The 12,427-nt window shown below is 49.0% G+C and overlaps 1 protein-coding gene across 6 annotated transcripts in view; it reads left to right on the top strand.

The window, feature by feature from the left end:
* The window catches only part of LOC135913721 (streptococcal hemagglutinin-like), a 94,704-nt gene that overhangs the window by 18,496 nt on the left and 63,781 nt on the right, over positions 1-12,427 (top strand). For all 6 annotated transcript variants that reach the window (XM_070523871.1, XM_070523870.1, XM_065446326.1 and 3 more), the window contains 4 exons: positions 3,095-3,202; positions 4,747-4,866; positions 6,554-6,700; positions 8,645-8,869. In XM_070523871.1, coding sequence (XP_070379972.1) covers positions 3,095-3,202; positions 4,747-4,866; positions 6,554-6,700; positions 8,645-8,869 — 600 coding nt within the window. The remainder of the gene's footprint in view (positions 1-3,094; positions 3,203-4,746; positions 4,867-6,553; positions 6,701-8,644; positions 8,870-12,427) is intronic.

A 12,427-nucleotide genomic window follows, 5' to 3' on the forward strand; every position in this document is an offset into this window, starting at 1 on the left:
GCAAATGCGACGTAGCCGGACAGAACAAAGGTAACGTTGTTTGCCGTCCCTCGGAGATACTCAAATTATTTTTTCTTGCATTCCGCCTAATTACATAATCAGTCCTAATTAATTACTCAATCAACGTCTCGAATATTATAATCAGATGAAAGGGTGAATGAGGAAATTGTAGAGCGATATGAAAAACTCGCGACACAGCTTTGTTGCTCAATACGTACTACTTAAAAGTGTTTTGCCGAGCGTGAAAGACGCCCACGAATACACGCAAAGTGCCTCGAGCGGCCAGTCGCGCTGCAATGTTGCGTGAATTTACGGGTTGGAGATTATTCCATGTTGCGCTACAATTTTCTCATTGACACTTTTCATATAATTACAATAGTTGAGATGTTGAGTCATTAATGAGGACTAATTGTATAATTAGGCAGAATGAAAAATAATTCGAGCACCCCCATTAAGCGATGGCAAACAACATTGAATTGAATTTTGTTTCTCGTTCATTCAAACGAGGGTAGCCTGAGACCAAAGGCATAAAGCCTGACAAAGGTCTCAGCCCCCGCGAACGGCAGGTTTGACAGCAGATCACCCACATATGCCCAATTTTGCAAGTTACGAAAGCGTTGGTTACTGTGAAATTCATGGTAGCAATGTGCATGGTCATTAGATTCTTCAAATTCTTAGTACAACGTACAGCAACGGCCAAGTAGAACTAAGCATTTCAGATTCTAATGTTGTTCTAAAATTGTACAATTATACACGAAATAAACGCTACAACCTTACCTCGGTTCTGTCCAGCTACGTGGCATTTGCATATTTTGAAACTCTGGCTAAAGTTAGCTAAGACTCCCTGTATATGTAGCATACGACTCTTTACCGTTCTTGCCGCGAAAAGGAACAAAAATATTGAAGGACACTTTGCAAATTCCAAAGTGTGTTCGGCGAAAGCCTGTGCCGACGGTCGGACGCCGCGAGTATGAGCCATTAAAGGCTTTCGCCTTAATCGCTTCCGTTCCTCTTCCCTGGGCCTTGGTGTCCGGTGACATGTCAGCCTTGCGCATGCGCATTCGCTCATTCTTCTTCTGGCGTTTCGTATCGAGGGAGTCCACATTCTTGGGGCGCTTCTCCGAACCGCTTGCCGTGGAATCACCACCGGGCCGCTTGGGAGCCGTCTGCTGCAACTCGACTGCTGCAACGAGACGTCTGACGAAGGAGTGTTGCCGCTCGCGCCGCTGTGCCATCACGTGATTGCTGAGAGAATGGGAGGGGGAGAGGCCACAGCTGTGGCGGTGCAACTGTTGCTATGCGCCGCTGTGCCATCACGTGACTGCTGATAGAGTGTGAGGAGGAGAGGCCACAGCTGGCACCGTTCCAGGGCACGGACGGACGGACGGTCGGACGCCGCGAGTATGAACCATTAAAGGCTTGGGCCTTAAAAGAAGACAAGCAAAGTGGACTGTGGCCACACCCGCCTGCAGACGGTCTTCTATATAGAGTTACTTTACGTACAGTTGTATCAGTTGTATGTAAAGTCCCTGGCACTGCATGCGTACATGTAGCATATGGCTCTTAACCGCTATTGTTTCGAAAGGAAAACAAAAAGAACAAAGTGGACTGTGGACAACCCGCCCGCAGACGGTCTTGCTCCCGTCGTCTGCAGCCGCCCCTTCTCGCCTGCAAGAGCCGGCAGCGCGGTCGAGTGGTGACCTTGACCACGAAGAACCCTAGCCTAAACTTTGGACTAGGGTTCGATGGCGGCCAACCGGGGTCACAGTACCGCAATCCACCCAGCGAACAGCCCGAATCGGGGTGACTTATGAGGCCACCCCGTCACAACACTAATCTCGAACCTTCCGCCTACCGACCAGACGACGTCGTGATCCTTGACCACTCGGTCACCGATCGGGTGATGACACAATAATCTTCGGCCCCCCATATGCCTGTGGACTTCTTGCGAACAGCTTTGTATATAAAGTTAAACAACTGTATGTAAAGTCCCTGGCACTACATGCATATATGTAGCCTATGGCTCTTAACCGCTATTGTTGCAAAAGGAAAAAACAAAAAGAACAAAGTGGACTGTGGACAACCCGCCCGCAGACGGTCTTGCTCCCGTCGTCTGCAGCCGCCCCTTCTCGCCTGCAAGAGCCGGCAGCGCGGGCGAGTTGTGACCTTGACCACGAAGAACCCTAGCCTAAACTTTAAACGAGGGTTCGACGGTGGCCAACAGGGGCCACAGTACCGCAGTCCACCCAGCGAACAGCCCGAATCGGGGTGGCTTATGAGGCCACCCTGTCACAACACTAATCTCGAACCTTCCGCCTACCGACCAGACGACGTCGTGATCCCTGACCACTCGGTCACCGATCGGGTGATGACACAATAATCTTCGGCCCCCCATATGCCTGTGGACTTCTTGCAAACAGCTTTGTATATAAAGTTAAACAACTGTATGTAAAGTCCAGGGCACTGCATGTAGAGAAGCCTGCGAACACACGCAAAGTTGTTGGAGCGGCCAGTCGCGCGGCAATTTTGCGTGCATTTGCGGGCTTCTTTGACGCTCGGAAAAACACTTTTATGTAGCAAGTATTGAGCAACAGAAAGCTGTATCGAAAGTTGTTCGTGTTGCTCAACAATTTTCTCATTGACACTTTTAATCTAAGTATAATATTTGAGAAGTTCAATAATTGAGACTGATTATGCGATTAGGCGGAATGGAAAAAGTAGTTCCAGTATCTCCAAGCGACGGCAAACAACATCACTATTGGTTCTGTCCAGCGACGTTGCATTCGCATATTTTTAAACACTGGCTAAAGTTAGCTGGGACAGCCTGTATGATGGGTAACACTTCATTTTATGCAGCAACATACGTGCTTATCTTGCGAGCTTACGATTCAGAAGTACCTGTAAAGCGCCAAACGCTATTTTTGCTTTCTTGTCTCTTTCTTGAACCGCGTACTTATGCAACATAGAAGTGAACGTTCTACTACCGCTACGTCAGAAATATAGCCTATTTATATTTTACTCAGGCTTGTAGAGAATAGAATTACCACTGAAAATTCTAGGACGATACTCGATGCGGCGGTTTTACTTTTGTCAGGTGGACGGGCTTGTCGAGCACTCGGAACCACCATCTGAATTGCAACGGGAGAAGCAGGCCGATACAGGGGAGGCCACGGTGCCTCAGTGGAAGAGCTCCTCCGCTGACGTGAGTGTGCCTCGAACGCACGTATAGAGAACACTGGCGGCTTCAACTAAGAAGCGCAAGTAATGCGCAAGTTTTATGCGTTGCATATTGCAATCACTCCGTTCAGCTCTTGGGCGCGGCCGGGCAGCCACCATTGACCTTGAGCGCAACCACGTGACGTGACGTCAGGACAGCCGGAGGAAAAGCTGGGCCCCAACTCGCGCAATATGCAACGCATTCTTGGCTTAACCAAGCTAAGCCTGGCCATTTTTTAACAGATGTCTTAGTGAGAATAAATGGCAATATTCGACACCTGAGTCATTAATTCGCGCAAGCTTCTGCTGTGTTCGGAAAGTGAAAGGCAGGTCGACAAAAAAAGAAGATTACCCTAGTTCCAATCCCACGTAGTTTTCTTCTTCTTCTTCTTTGGTTGAATACAAACGTATCGCAGAACGTCAAAGTGTAGTGAGCTAGCCGAATGCGTCCCTAACCTGCAATGTTCATTCCACAGTAGATTGCCTTGCATAACAGGTCTAAGAATCTACGTGCGTTACTCTGTTTTGTCGTGTTGAGAATGGTGACGAGGATGCGGCGGAATTGGATCGAACGTGCCAACATTGAGGGCGTTCTCGCTGAAGACGGAACCACAGCGCATTCGAATACAAGACCACCTTAATCCGCCATATCGTCTCCAGCTGCACACCTGCCGAAATGCAATGCGAGCAAAATCTTTCGGGTATGTTGCACCAATGCTCGAGCCCGCCATTCGTCCTAGCTTCTTTCCTGACCTCGAACATTGAGAACGCTTACTACATGCTGCGTATGCATCGCAATCAATGGAAGCAGTGTGATCACAATCAAGTGTTAAAGCGGTGTCAGTAGTGGTATACGGAATCGCACTGAATTATCGGGTTTAATCAATTCCAAGCAGTCAAGAGGAAGCATTACCACAGGTCCTTCTTTATAGATGCATCGGAACGAAGAAATAATTTTACTCGGGGTATGCTGCCTAGAATTTGATGAGGTATTTGGCAATTAAAAGAAAAGGTTAAAATGTACCAGGTGTTTCGAGCAAATTTTTGGTTTGTGCTAACAATTTCTTGCTAATATTGTTCAAGTAGAGAAATTAAAAAAAAACACGAGAGCATCAAATTTACAACTCAATGATTAGCAATGTTATCAAAGTTTTTGAAACTGCAAATTTTGAGACAGCATGAGCTTACGAAATTAATGTATTCCGTACTATTACGTATATTACCTTGCTCTCTCAGATGCGACATATTGCATTCAAATCGTCTGAGCTTTTGTGTAATGAGAGAATTTCCGCGTTTCACACGTATTTTAACATAGAAATAAGCCTGTTGATCACGAGGCAAATCTTCCTCCTTTAAACGGGTGAAACCTGACGTAGCTAGGCCATTGGTTACAAGAGGACTAATGGAGGAGTGGTAGTTTCTGCGTTGGCAGCACCCGGTCATGACCGCCTTAATTCATCCCGCCATTGCCTTTTTTTTCTGTTTCCGAAATCGTCCCGCCATCACTTTTTTTTTTCTGTTCCCGAAAAGGCGGCCCCACTGACGTCAGGCGACTACGGGACACGTGACACGGAACTTGCGGCAAAGACCGAGCCTGCCACAACAGTGGCAACCGAACTGGAGCCGTCTTCGAGTTATCTCGGTGTAGGCGTGAGTGCACTTTATTGCCAATGATGCTTTCTCTTCGCGTGTCTCTCGAATCGAACCGAACGAACATCGAATCGAACGCAGCACCTGCTAACGCGGTGTTGGACAACTAGGGAATATTGTAATCCACGTCCCGATGATGATGATGATAATGGTGGTGGTGATGATGATGATGATGATGATGATGATGATGACGACGATGCTGATGATGATGATGATGATGATGATGATGATGATGATGATGATGATGATGATGATGATGCGGGTATCTGGTAAAGAAGAAAAGAAGAATCCCGGACTGCTTCTCACGCTTACCGGCAACTGCAGCTTATGTAACTGCAATGTTTACCGGAAAGCGCTGGCGGCGAACGCTATGCACGAAAGTGAGTGTTCTGGTAGAAACGCGGCCTCTTGCGTGGGCCAATCCCGGAGATAGTGCACAGCTGCGCCAGGAAAATTGCACCATTTTCAGGTTTCTAACGTTCTTTCGCACTTTTACTTTCGAAGAAAGGAAGGAAGGAAAAAAAGGAGCAGAAGGCAGGAAGGTTAACCAGAATAATGTCCGTTTGGCTACCCTACACCGGGGGAATCGGAAAGGAGAAAACAAAGATGCCAGAGAGCGAGAGGAGGGAAGGAAAGAAGGAAATCAGCGGTGAGGTCGCTGATGCGTGTGGTCTAATAGTGTTTGCCCTAATAGTCACAGACGTTCACACACGCCCCATATCCAGCTTTTCCGGACACGTACCAACTATAGCGCCCCAAGCGGACCCGGCATGAAGCTAGCGCGTTTTCAATGGAACGAGCGGGTTTTTCGCGAATAACAACAGCTGCAGGCCAATTATTGAAAAAGGCAGGTGACAAACGTGTTCTGGAAGACAATCCACACGAGCCAAATGCAGTGACTACTCTATGGCACGTAAGAATTTTGTTCCCGCAGTGGTTGAAGTTTTAGCAATGGAAGCCTATGGAAACGACGAAAATTTGTGCTCGATTTTTGAGGCAAGAACGACGACTGTAATAAAACTATCCCGTCTATCGTTATATTGAATTGAATTATATTGAATTATATTGAACAATTATATTGAATTCACTTTGTCGTCATGTTGTCGCTTAGTCGAAATTATGCTTTGTTAGGCAGTCATGGCGTTAGACCATAAGTTTCTGACTTGGGATATATCCAGGCCGGCTTGGGAACTCTGGAAGATCGTGGTTTGAACGCGTGTTTTAAAGAAAAAATGTTATGAACTCAGTGTTCGGAATATTGCCGTGTAGGTGCAGTCTGAACTTCACTTGCACGATCATGTTCCCTGCCCCTGTTTCACGGCATTGTCTTCAAAAACAGGCTCAAAATCAATGTGCGTTGCCCACAACGTTTCTTATACTGGGACTGCCTGCGGTGACGATGAAGACGTTGATACTGCTATCGTTTTAACTGCGTGGCATTGTTGCTGTTGTTGTTGTTGTTGTTGTTGGTGGTGGTGGTGGTGGTGGTGGTGGTGGTGGTGGTGGTGGTGGTGGTGGTGGGGGGGGGGGTGGTGGTGGTGATTAACCAAGCCACAACGCGTTCCACAACTCAGCACAACTCGGTCTGTACACAAATTCGGCCGGCGAGTGAGAAAGCACCGTTCAACCTCGCGTGTCAATTGCTTGATTGTACCTTGCCATATCCATTCCTCGTTTGTTCTCGCAGCTCGTTATTCCACCGTCAATGCCGACGGAGGATAGCACCACCAAGCTGCAGGCCCCACCACCGCCCACTGAAGACAGAGAAGTCCCCACAATAGAATTCAGGTCTCATCCTCAGCCCGACTGGTCGGTCACGGGTGAGCCGAGACGGGTGAGTTAATCCCTCGCTGAGTCGTTCGCATGCTCTTCCGATAGGAGCTTCCTGCAACCGGCGTCAGCCGTGCATACCTTTGCCATCACAGACACCGCGTTTAGAATTACGTCATTACGATAGGAACCACACGGGGCAACAGAAGGGTTAGAGTTTTAGCAACAATCGTGTGAAGCGAATGGATGATGAAGCCAATAAAAGACTATAAAAAAATATTAAAGTGCTGTTGTTAATGAAATGCAGAATAAACACGAACAAAGGTTAAATCAACGATATGCTTCAGGTTCTTATTAGGGAAATGTGAAGTTAAAGCAGAAGAAAAGTCAATTCGCCGCGCGCGGGAATCGAACCCACAACTTCCGCATGACGAGTGCGATGTTCTAACTGTGGAGTTGAGCTATACCGTCAATCCGTAGTCGTTTCTTTTCTAAAGTGCAACTATGATTCATAATACTTTACCCAATTGTGTGCCCGGTTATGCAGGTTGTCCCAACTTTCATGCACCAAGATTTAAATATACGCGAATGCCACGTAGCTGGGCAGAACCAAGGTAATGTTGTTTGCCGTCGCTAGGAGATACTCAGATTATTTCTTGCGTGCTGCCTAATTAAACTGCCTCGAGCAGCCAGTCGCGCGGAAATTTTGTGTGCGTATTGGCGAGCTTCTTTCACGCCCGGAAAAACACTTTTATGTAGCACGCAGTGAGCAGCAGAACGCTTTACCTTGAGCTTTTCGCGTTGTTCTACAAATTTCTCATTGACACCTTTCCTGTAATTATAATGCTTGAAAACTGGGTTAATTATTTTAGACGAATTATGTCATTAAGCGAAATGCAATAAAAAGAATAATCTGAGCATCTCCAAGCAACGGCAGACAACGTTCCCTCGCTTCTGTCCAGTTACGTGGTACTTGCATATCTTTTTTTTTAAATCTTGGTACACGATAGTTGGGACACCCTGTCTAGTTAACGACCTTTTTCATCCGCGATGTGGCAGCACTGCGTTGATGACCCCAAAGAACTTCCGGTCATCCATTTACGAGAGTCATGTTAGTCAAGAAAAAAGAAGTCTTTTGCCGCGTACTACACTGCAGGCACATATTCTTGATGTTTTCAGATAAAAGAACGTGCGCAGTGCATCGAACTCAGGTGCGGGCTTTCGTTTTTGTCGCACTTAACAATGCAATTCATTGTCATATACTCCAACTCCCCAACAAAGCTTGTGCCAGCTGGAGGGTCCTGTAAGTTTATAGGCTAGTGTAACTTCTGTTGCTCCTGACGACTTAGCCAGAAGTCTTCCGGGAACTCTGTTTGTAAGCATGAAAAAAATGGCTGTGGCTTAGCTAAGGTTAAGCCCAGGATGCGAAGCATACTAGCCTTTATTTTAGTTGTTGAACCACTGTTTAGCCTGGTGAACTGCTGTTGCTTGGCTATATTTGGTTCGGCTAGACGAAGAAACGACTCGTGCAGGCGAGCGCACGAGCTGAGACCCGGCTATGTAGCTACGCGGCCGCAAGCGAGCGCACGAGTTGAGCCTCCGCTTTTGCAGCTGTTATGACGTCATATGGTAGCTACGCGGCCGCGCGCGGCGCAGCAAGGAAGAGCGTGGTTGTGCGGCTAGTATGCTTCGCATAAAAGGTACCGCACAACACGCGTGCACTCTTAGAAAAATTAACACCCTTTGGGGCGTATCTTGTCCCACAACAATAATCGTCATCCGTGCTACCCACGTTTCCTTTCTTTAACGCTGCGAGCCCGGTACTTCCCAGTCACGAACGGCATGCGCAATATCAGTGGCACGCAGCATTCTCGACAGGAAAGTAGCGAGCGCCGAGTTTTCAGGAAAGGAAACGCAAGCAAGGCAGATGACGATTATTGTTGTGGGACAAATATACACCCCAAAGGGCGCAACCGTTTTAAGAGTGTGGACACGAATCGTCTCGCAGGAGCCGCCGGCGGAATCGCCGTTACCGGCCGTCGCGAGGACTCGGCTCTGGCAACCCTGGATCCTGTGCTCGGCCGCGGGCGCCATGATACTCCTGCCGCTGGCCTTCGTCCTCGTGCCCTTGCTCACCTCGGCGGCCGCCGGCGGCGCCTGGCGACGCGCCGTCTCGCACTCCTCCCACAACGGCACGGAGGCGCCCGGACAGGTCGTGACCGTTCGAAGGCAGGCAAGTCAACGCGGCCCGGTATATATGTATGCGCCCGCCACGGTTGGAGTGACATACACTCTAAGAACAGTTTACACCCTTTGGCTTGCCCCTTCTGCCGCACAAAAATAATCGTCATCTGCCTTGATGCGTTTCCTTTCTTTATCGCTGCGAGCCCGGAACTTTCCAGTGACGAACGGCACGCGCGTTATCAGTAGAGGCACTCCAAAGGGTGTAAACTGTTCTATGCTGATAACGCGCGTGCCGTTCGTTACTGCAAAGTTCCGGGCTTGCAGCGATAAAGAAAGGAAACGCATCAAGGCAGATGACGATTATTTTTGTGTGGCAGAAGGGGCAAGCCAAAGGGTGTAAACTGTTCTTAGAGTGTACACGGCGAGCCTTTCGCGTTAGGCTCGAGCACCTGCGATCCGTTAGCTTACGCCTGATTCTAAATGCAAGAGTATTTTCTTGCATTCCGCCTCCATCGGAATGCGGCCAATGTGGCAGGGAGTCGCGAACTCAGGGCCAGTGTCCCTGTATATGCCGAGGAGTAAACACAGGGACACTATCAGCGACTATAGAGTTACTGTAGGCTCCCTTTAGGAACCACGTAGAGTAACTCTATCATCGACTGGCTAACAAGCGGTAAGGCGTGCAGACACGGACACAAGAGGAGAGAAGTGGACAGCACTCCTCTCTCCTCTTGTGTCCGTGTCTGCAGTGTCCCTGTATATGCCGAGGAGCAAATACAGGGACACTATCCGCGACTACAGATACTGTAGGCCTCCCTTTGGGAACCACGTACAGTAAGTAACTCTGTCTGCGACTGGCTAACAAGGGGTGAGGCGTGCAGACACGGACACAAGAGGAGAGAAGTGGACAGCACTCCTCTCTCCTCTTGTGTCCGTATCTGCAGCATCCCTGTATATGCCGAGGAGCAAATACAGGGACACTATCCGCGACTATAGAGTTACTGTAGGCTCCCTTTGGGAACCACGTACAGTAAGTAACTCTGTCAGCCACTGGCTAACAAGGGGTAAGGCGTGCAGACACGGACACAAGAGGAGAGAAGTGGACAAGCCTCCTCTCTCCTCTTGTGTCCGTGTCTGCACACCTTGCCCCTTCTTCGCATTACGAATCCTCACCGACTAGCTCAGCTCTCCGTCGTTCTAAGACTGGCTCTAAGACCGCCCCGTTGCGACGTGTCTCTCATATATCCGGTGTGTTAGATTGGCCCCACTAAACCCAATAATTGGATTCGAATCTAGTGTGAATACCTATGCACTCGCCGCGTACCACCGTTTGCGGGACACGGGCAGAGCCTGTGTCCGTTCTTGGGTCTGTTTTGCAGTAACCTCCTGTGTTTGTGTCCTGAGGCTCGTGACGTCAGCGACAGAGTGTGCAGGAAGGCTCGGGTGTTTGAGTTGCGAACAGCTATGCGCAGTGTACCCGAAGGAAGAAAACGAAAATGCTCCGGGGCTGTTCGTGTGAAGTAGCGAGAAACAGCCCGAGAGCGGACGTCGTGCTCATCGAAGACGCGAGACAGGCGGGCGAAGTGGCCGCAAAAGCTCAATAAGAACTGGCAGGAATGAGATGGAGGGGAAGTACACTGAACTATAACCGCCTGGAGAATTTTCTCTAAAGATTAAAAACTATGCTCGTGCGCATAATTTTGCATGACGTAGGACGCACACAAACACATTTGGATGGGTTCTTTTGTGGACTGGATGTTGGAAGTCAGTCTAGTTGCGGAGCGTTTCAAATTAGGCTACCGTGTAGGTTACTCCTTCATCTTTCTCTGGTTCTCCCCGCTTTACGCGGACGCGGCAAGGCCGAGCAAACTGGTGCGGTCCTGGAGACGTTGTAATCAAAGTGGTAATTTCGTGTGCCGATTTGGGTGCCAGTGCACGACATGTGTGTTTGCAAGGCTCGTGATGTGCTTTAATACTCTGGCAACTTGTGAAAGGAGATCAAAGTTAGCGGCAACCACAGCGCCTCGTGTACCAACAAATGCGGCTAGCAAATCAGAGTCCCCGGCAGCATATTTCAGCAGGTCTACGGGACAGCTAGATATCTCTGGACCTTAGCAATCGTTCGCCCATAGTTTCTGCCCAATTTTTTTTGTTCGTCAATTCAGCCGACCGTTTCGATGTCGTTCGGTCAACTTTGTCCAACTTTATGGCATTTGTTTATTTAGCCCGCTTTCGTATGTCCTCTTCTTCTCCTCCGCGTCGTTCTGAAGAACGGATATAAATTCGAGTGCCCAACTTTCCTACATGGTCTTGCGTCCGCATAGCCTGCGTACTCATTAGGGTTCTTGAAAGGGCTGTTCGTAGTAAGCGATTTAGATGTGATGAAGGAACTATACGGAAGCGTTGGTTATCTTAAGGCGATAACGTTATAGGCGAGCCTCGCCCACACTGGTGGTGTCCAACGGAAAGTATGGGCCGATCCCGGAGGCAATACAGTATTCCGAAGGCAGTGCAGCCTTACGGGACGTCTCGAAGTACTAGCTGCGACGAGCGAAGAATGCGGGAAATTGCACGTTACGCACGCGCCAAGCGCTGGAAGGAGCGACTTTGGCAAGAGGGAAGCATGCGTGCGATCGCGGCCTAACGTTTAATGCTGCGCGGGTAGTCGGATCCCCGCCATCGGTCGCACATTCGTTTGCAGCATTATTGTTGGACTTCTTCACCAACTTGGGGGTTATCTGTAACAGAAAGCTGGAGGCGTATTGAGCGACCGTTTTTGTCGAGGAGCAGTTCGCTCTTGAGGAACGAGGTGGCGCTTTCGGCGGGGCACCGCACATTGTCTCGGAGAAAGCTCACGAATCCGAAACTATAGGTTACCGCGCTTCTGCTCTGCTACGTGCCGATCAGCTGTCGGCTGTTCGAAGTGCACCGTGCTCCATTCACGCTGCGAAATGTGTAGCGGCCTATAGGGGGAAGACCTGGGCAGCAGTTTACTGCAAGAATAGTGACAAGCTTATTAGGATTACATAATGAATCTGTGTGACGACCAAATCAGGCGAGCCGCTGTTACGTAAGGACAGCCTGTGATGTTGCCGGCCCTTCGAGATGCACGGCGTTTCTTGAGGATTAAAAAAATCGCTCGTCCGCCATCGTATAGTACTGCTAACGTCCAAAGCAAGAACTTCAACCCCTGAAGACCGGCAGGAGTGAGTACTGCTCGTTACGCAGTGACAAAGGGAGTAGCGCCGCTTCTTGGCATATGGTAAGTTTATCACATGTTGTATCTACCCGTATCCACCCCAATTCGCACGCAAATTTGCGCCCACTGTATCGCAAACGTGCGAAAAAATAGTGATTCGGCGCGCACTTGAATCAATTCGTCCGAAGCATGGGCGACGGCGACAACACCGACGGCACACGGATGTTCGAAGTTGAACATTTCGTGGCGGTCCACGTAGTAACCGAGTGACTATAGCAATAATGCGTCTTTGCTACAAGCTATTACAAAGTGCAGAACGTATGTGTTCCAAGTCTTGGGCTCGGCAAGAAATATCTATCGTAGCTGAACACACCCGCGAGTGACTGCCCTTATGCGGCAAAACTCTAA

This window comes from Dermacentor albipictus, chromosome 8 (genome assembly GCF_038994185.2).
Source record: "Dermacentor albipictus isolate Rhodes 1998 colony chromosome 8, USDA_Dalb.pri_finalv2, whole genome shotgun sequence".
Lineage (NCBI taxonomy): Eukaryota > Metazoa > Arthropoda > Arachnida > Ixodida > Ixodidae > Dermacentor > Dermacentor albipictus.